This window comes from Astatotilapia calliptera, chromosome 20 (assembly GCF_900246225.1).
Source record: "Astatotilapia calliptera chromosome 20, fAstCal1.2, whole genome shotgun sequence".
In the NCBI taxonomy this organism is placed as follows: Eukaryota; Metazoa; Chordata; class Actinopteri; order Cichliformes; family Cichlidae; genus Astatotilapia; species Astatotilapia calliptera.
Window position 1 is genome coordinate 1,056,169 of NC_039321.1, and position 7,455 is coordinate 1,063,623.

The 7,455-nt window shown below is 51.2% G+C and overlaps 1 protein-coding gene across 1 annotated transcript in view; it reads right to left on the minus strand.

Annotated features, from left to right (window-relative positions):
• The window catches only part of nol4lb (nucleolar protein 4-like b), a 101,932-nt gene extending 100,063 nt beyond the window's left edge, over nucleotides 1-1,869 (minus strand). The window contains exon 1 of the mRNA XM_026154952.1: nucleotides 77-1,869. Within this exon, the coding sequence (XP_026010737.1) occupies nucleotides 77-436 (360 nt within the window). The 5' untranslated portion in view covers nucleotides 437-1,869. The remainder of the gene's footprint in view (nucleotides 1-76) is intronic.
• Between the last annotated feature and the right edge of the window lie 5,586 nt (nucleotides 1,870-7,455).

The following is a 7,455-nucleotide window of genomic DNA, read 5'->3' on the forward strand; positions in this document are numbered from 1 at the left end:
CACACACACACACACACACACACACACACACACACACACACACACAGCTGTGGGAGAAAGAGGAACCGTCACTAACCGTCGCCGCCTTGATGGGCACGTAGAGCACCGGGCCGCCCGCGGAGCCGCCCTTGGCGTCGGGCAGCGTCCTGACCTGGAAGCCTTTGGATTTGACCCAGAACTTGAACTTGGCGTTGATGTGATTTCCGCTCTTCTCGTGCAGGAACAGCGCGTGGCTGTTCTCCTCGTCCCCCTGCAGCAGCGTCTGTAGGATCTTGTTGTACTTGCGGCGGGTCACGGTCTTCGTCTTACCGGAGTCTCCGTACGTGCGCAGGCACCAGTCCTGGAACTCCTCCGCGGGAGCCCCGGGGGCCCGGGCCCGCTGTAGGGCGGGGGCCGTCACCGTGTCCCCCGCGCTCCCGGCTGTCCTGGTTGCCATGATAACCGGTTGGGACGGGAGGGAGAGCCGCTCCGCTCTGCCGTGCGCGAATCCGCTCACCGTCCGGGTCTGATGGATCCACCGGACACGCGGCGGCTCCCTGCCTCCGCGCCGGGGGGAGAAAGGAGTCCGGACCCAATGAGATCAAACACTGCCGACACTGGGCAGCTGACAACGGGCAGAGCCGCTAACCGTGTCCGACAGGAGAGCACGCCTCCTCCGTTTTTAAAGTGCCGTCTGAAAAAAAGCCTCCCCTCTCCCTCTCCTGCTCCTCCTCCTCCTATGTTGCTGCAGAAAGACGAGTGAGCGCCTCTGGGATGTCCAGGAGAGGAGACGGAGCTCCTGCTCCGGTGTGGGGGGGCGGGGGTGACCCGCGCGCTCCTCAGACACACCTGTTACAGCGCGGAGCAGTCGGTCACCTCCTCCTGCTGTGAGCTCCGCTGTCGGTCAGGAGGCTGCGAGCTTTCGGCTGTTCATCACCGTCGATGTGGACCTCCTCCTGCGGGCTGATGGAGCTGACCGGACACCTGTTTGATTCCTGCTTCTCCTCTGCTCCTCCAACACAGCCAGCCCTCCACCCAGCGGCTGCAGAGCGGAGGGGCGCGTGGGGCCGTCCTGGTGCGCGGAAAGCAGGAAGCGTCAAATATGAGCAAATCAGTACTTCCTGCCCACCAGAGCAGCGGCAGACAGGTGAACGCGACGTGACGTCATTAAAAGCTTCACCAGTTCACGTCTCTTAAAAGAAATCCGCCGTGAGTTTCACGGCGTGCACGAGTCACGTGACCCAAAGAAAACACACTGCACTTTAGGTGAAGACTAAAACCTTTATTCACAGTTAGTGTGCGTGTGAGCTCGTCTACGACACACACACACACACACACAGCAGTAACCTGCTAATCTGAACGCTGCTGTATGAACCACTATAGTAGATCAAACAGACTGTAAATAAAAGATGGAAACCACCACTATGACATCATCCATCGCTCACGTCCAAATAAAATCCGTCAGCCTGAGTCTGCTGTTTCAGGGTTTTATGTTTTAGACTTTGAGTCTTTTATATTTACTTTTCTCACCTTCGTGTATTTCCTGTGTTGTTATCTCACTTCCAGGTGTTTGTACTCTCAGCAGGGCTCTAGAGTGCAGCCAATCTAGTCGCAAATCCGACCACATTTTTCAGTGGTGCAACTAAAAAAAATCCTTGGTCCAACTGCTCCAGTAACAAAAAAGGTCTCTGCAACTCTGAAAGTCTCCGTGTGGTCAACAACTGACACACATCATGCCCTCATCGTGTGTCCCAATCAGAGATAGTCAGGGGTGGGACCTCTGTGATTGGCCGTGGTCCTTTGTGTGTATTTGAAAGTGCAGGCGGATAGAGGTGAGCAGCTTGAACAAAGTGATATCGATTCATTAAATCCTGAATCTTTTAAATATAAATGAATTTTGTCAGAATCTCAGGTTAAAGCTCTCAAAACTATTTCAACAACCACCAAACAGTAAATGAGAGCAGGTAACGGACCCCACACAAAAACGCAGAGCGGACCGTCGCGTCAGAATCAGCGTTCTCTTTCTCGGCTTTCTCACCCGACGGGCCGCACACGGACACGCCGTCGGGGCTGAAAGCCGACAGCTCGCTGACTCTGATGCGTCAGCGGGGCCGCGCTTTGCGTTTACGTCTTTTTTGCGCTCGATTCTGAGCTGCAGGTTTTATTTCTCTCCACCCAAAATTCATTGAACCAGCAGCAAAAGAAGATCCAAACTACGCTTCACGTTTGATAAACATCGTCATGAATTCACTCTGATAAAATCACACTGGAGTTCGACACCTGTGGATTATAGAAATCAGTGATGATGCCCAGCCCGGGTGAGCAGCCTAGTGGATGTAGCTGTGGGTAATGAGAAAAGAACGATTGATGACTTTTTCTTGGCCTGATCTGTCTGACGTTCACAGCCAGCTCTGACACGGAGCCATCAGCCTCTGAGTGCTGAAAAAGCAGCAGTGTATCCAGAAACACTTTATATGCTGAGATAAATGCCCACGTGTCCCCTCCGCCCGCTGCCTTTCAGCAGCAAGCAGGTCGTCAGAGGAGCCGATGTGATGATTACGTTTAACATCGTCTACAGTATTACCAAAGAGAGCCAACGCACTTCGAGCACAAGCAGTTTTCAGTAACTTCTCTTTCTTGTAACTGAGCTCCAAATAAAGAACTTTGTGTTGACAGATTGTTAGTTAATCATTTACAAATCAATAGTGTCTGTGTGGACGGCAACTTTCCCCCCAAAATTGCGCCTCACTTTTGTGCTGGTGCACCTTTTTTTCTTAGGTGCACCGGTGCAACCATGGAATAACGTTAGTCTAGAGCCCTGCTTAGTGATGTCATCGGGTATCTGTCGTTATAGAGCTCCGCCTTCCTTATCTTCCAGGTCTCAGTCTGTGACGTTCGCCTGTTTAGTTATTTCCTGTTTTATTGTGGTAACCTCGCTGTTTGTTTAGCCTCACCTGTGCGTCTCACCTGTGTCCTCTGCTGTCGTTACCTGCCGTGTCTGTGTGTTCAGGCTGCTCTGGTTTGTACTCGTGTTTTCAGTGTTCAGTAACACTGAGTCTAAAGCTCAGGCTGCTCTGAACGCTCAGTTTCACAGTTTTTGATGATGATGTCACAGAGGGGGCGTGTACTCACTGCTGTTCAAACCTTCTGTTTGTGGGGGGCAGCCAATCAGAACAGAGAACACCAAGTTTCTGACAGAGGAAGAACTGAGGCGTGAGATGACGAAGCCTCAGTTCAGGCTTGTCTAAGCATAAAGACACGGAGATGGTAAAACCACAATGGGACCTCTCTTCATTTAAGCCTTGCTACCACAGAAGAAGACATCGCAGCACCACGAAACGCCTCCGTCTTCCCTTCTTCAGGCCAAACTGCTGGTTTCTCCTCTCAGGTGGTCTGAGGCCGGCGTTATTTCCTGCTCAGGAACGCCATCGAGCACAGCTGACGATGAAACCAGCAACAAACGGCGTGCTGCTGCTTTCATAGGAAAGTGTGACGGGTTCGTTTTCCTCACGTTCACGAAGAAATCTTCCTGCAAACGGACCCAAAACATCAGCTCAAAGCAACGCCGCTGCTCACCTCTGCATGAAATCCTACATTTATCCCTCTTACAGGCCTTACTCCCTTTAACCTCTAACGTACACGTTAGCACGAGGCACCTCGCTACCTTCCAACAGACTGCGTGCCCCCGTGATGAGAGTGACGCCTCCCCGCTGTTGTGCACCCGTCTGGGCTGAAGACGCGAGCACACCGCATGTCGGTCTTTAGCACCATTTCAGTGAGTAGGAGCTCAGCGATTCTCAGATGCACAGAGACGGAGACGCAGCAGCTCTCCCTGAAAAAGCTTCATCACAGCTTTGTCTCCTGCTGCTCCGCACCTGCAGAGGTGACGGACAAGATACGATTGTAAGAATTAATAATATAGAATAGTGAGTTTTTAAAAATACAAACACAAAAATGAATCTGTTTGGTAAAATAAAAGTCTGGAAAAATAAAGTGTCAGAGCAGAAATAAGGACTTTATTTTGAAAGATGTCGGTATAAAAGCCTGTTTTTCTACAAACAGCTGGTGTTCAGTCCAAACTCGGCCGTTATGTTTGCGTCTCTGTGTTTTGTGGAGGCCCCCGAGTTTCCCCGTAGGAATCAGAGAGAAAAGGAGGAACTCGAGCGGAGGATGAAAATAGCCTTCCACCACGGGAAGTGAAAGTGTGTTTCAAAACACGCCAGTTTGTCCTCCTCCTGTCCGGGAGGCCAAGGCAGGCGGTGGAAGCCAACCGTTGTCTGAGGCGTCGTCGGTGAAATGCGTGAGGAGCTGATCATATGACACAAGCCAAAAGTCACAGATGCAACCCTGCAGCATCCGTCAGCAGCAGAGAGCTTCTCGAGTCATCGCAGCTGACGGAGCTAAATCTGTGGAAACCATCACAAATGCGAGGCGTACGCACTTAAGCATGATTAATGCATCTGATCGATGCAGATCCCAGCATGCACGGTGCGCCTGCAGTACTGTAGCTGGCAGTGGACTTTCATGCTGGGATCTTTCTCTCTGCCTGTCAACTCTAAAAATGTGGCGACAGAAGAAGTGTCGCCATCGTCCACAGTGTGGTCTGGTGATTTGGTGACAGAGATACCGCGCTGTCATCTCAGGGCGTGACGCATGTATGCAGTCTCCACGCCGCGCACAGCCTGTTGCTCGCTGTGCTGCAGGAGAGTGCAAGATAACGGTCCCACTGCACACGCCTGTGAAGTCAGCATGAGCATGCTGAGGGGAAGTCGCCTGCGTGACGCCTACCAAGGCGTGGATCTGACCGTGAAGCTGTAGGCTAACGACTCACCAATCAGAGCCCAGGAGTCAGTGAGCATGTGCATGAAAGTCCTTCACGTTTTATTCAGTATGAATGAGCTGTGTCCCAAAACGTCGGCTGCATCCTCTGGAGGCCGCATTTGTAGACCGATTACGTCACAGCGACGCGCCGAAGGCTGTCCCAATTCATCGACTCCTTCAAATGCGTCCTTCATTTCCCCGAATTTGAAGGATGGGTCAGGTGTGTCCTTCGTGGCCCACCATATCCCAGAATTCATAGTGCGGCCCAGCCAAACTCCAGTTTCCAACAATGGCGGCCGCTACTAAGTTTTAAAATCACTCTTATTAATCTTTCTGGGTCACAAAATAAACTTTTAACATATTTTCAGGCGCGAATGTAGCTGTGTAAACTTCAAATATCTGCTCAGTTTATCAAGACATCGCACAAAAGTGCTCCGACGTTTTCGGAGACGTCTGCTACCCACCAGCTCGATAGCTGACCGGGGGGGTTCAGTGGTCACTCGAGCCGGCGAGAGCAGCGGACTCCCGGCTTCATCGCTGTCTTTCGCTACTCAGGTTAAACATGATATATAAGTCACTTGGATAACTTTGTTCTGTGTTTTGTTTGTTCTAGAGTAAATCGGTTTGGCTGAGATCAAAGTTATTAGATTAAATAAAACTTTATTAATCCATCGACTGGGTTCCTCCGGGATTTTTCACACAGCTGAAAAAACGTCAAACAGAAAACTGATTAAACAGAAGAGTGAGACGGTCGAGAGTTTACTCCAGTGTCCTGTTATATTTTAGACAGCAAGGAGCAGACGGCGAGTTTATTAAACTCCACCCACACAGCGGTGACGCAAATCTGAAGGCTGGACCGTCCCATTTCACAGCCTCGCACTTCCGGCCTTCTCTGTCTTCGAAGGACCCGGCCCACATAGACGGCGAAGGCCGGATCTCCGAAGGATGCAGCCGACGTTTTGGGACACAGCTAAACTCAGCAGTGATGTCACTGAGGGCCGCTTTCTTCTACAGGACCAGAAGAAATGTTGTAACCATGGATACTGCCTCCTGGTGGCCACTCAGACCCCGGAGTGGTGGGTGGAGATAGGCCTCCAAACCTTGGAGGGCCTGAGATGTCCCCAGAGAGGTGGCGCCTGACACCCAACCTGACATATAGACACAGACATACAGGCACACACAGATACAAACATCCATTCCCCCCTCATGCTCTCATATGCACTTACTCCACACTCAACCAACGTGGAGACAGACATAAAGAGACGCTGTACACACGATCACACTCCCCAAGCGTACTCTACAAACCGGGTCTAGGTACCCCCGCCCCTGGAGGGGGGAACTGCACCCAGACCCAGGTGGTGTTTCCCTTTTCCCTGCGGTGGGGGGAGGCAAACCGCCCCGACTCCGCAGCAGCAGGAAGGCTCCACACTCCAGACCGCAGTCGGACGGCCAACTCCTCCTCCTAGCCCCCCCGCTCCAGCAGGCCGCAGAGAATGGGGGTGAGAGAAGACTCCAAACCTCCCTCCACCCGCTCATTGTAGTGTTGATGCATGTGTGTTCTAAGGTGAATTTAAAACCCAGGAGGGCATGGAGCTACCTGCCAGAGAGCAGCAGGTACAGTGGGGCAAAAAAGTATTTAGTCAGCCACCGATTGTGCAAGTTCCCCCACTTAAAATGATGACAGAGGTCAGTAATTTGCACCAGAGGTACACTTCAACTGTGAGAGACAGAATGTGAAAAAAAAATCCATGAATCCACATGGTAGGATTTGTAAAGAATTTATTGGTAAATCAGGGTGGAAAATAAGTATTTGGTCACCTCAAACAAGGAAAATCTCTGGCTCTCACAGACCTGTAACGTCTTCTGTAAGAAGCTTTTCTGTCCCCCACTCGTTACCTGTATGAATGGCACCTGTTTGAACTCATCATCTGTATAAAAGACACCTGTCCACAGCCTCAAACAGTCAGACTCCAAACTCCGCCATGGCCAAGACCAAAGAGCTTTCGAAGGACACCAGGAAAAGTATTGTAGACCTGCACCAGACTGGGAAGAGTGAATCTACAATAGGCAAGCAGCTTGGTGTGAAAAAATCAACTGTGGGAGCAATCATCAGAAAATGGAAGACATACAAGACCACTGATAATCTCCCTCGATCTGGGGCTCCACGCAAGATCTCATCCCGTGGGGTCAAAATGATCATGAGAACGGTGAGCAAAGATCCCAGAACCACACGGGGGGACCTGGTGAATGACCTGCAGAGAGCTGGGACCAAAGTAACAAAGGTCACCATCAGTAACACACTACAACGGCAGGGAATCAAATCCCGCAGTGCCAGACGTGTTCCGCTGCTGAAGCCAGTGCATGTCCAGGCCCGTCTGAAGTTTGCCAGAGAGCACATGGATGATACAGCAGAGGATTGGGAGAATGTCATGTGGTCAGATGAAACCAAAGTAGAACTTTGTGGTATAAACTCAACTCGTCGTGTTTGGAGGAAGAAGAATACTGAGTTGCATCCCAAGAACACCATACCTACTGTGAAGCATGGGGGTGGAAACATCATGCTATGGGGCTGTTTTTCTGCCAAGGGGACAGGACGACTGATCCGTGTTAAGGACAGAATGAATGGGGCCATGTATCGTGAGATTTGGAGCCAAA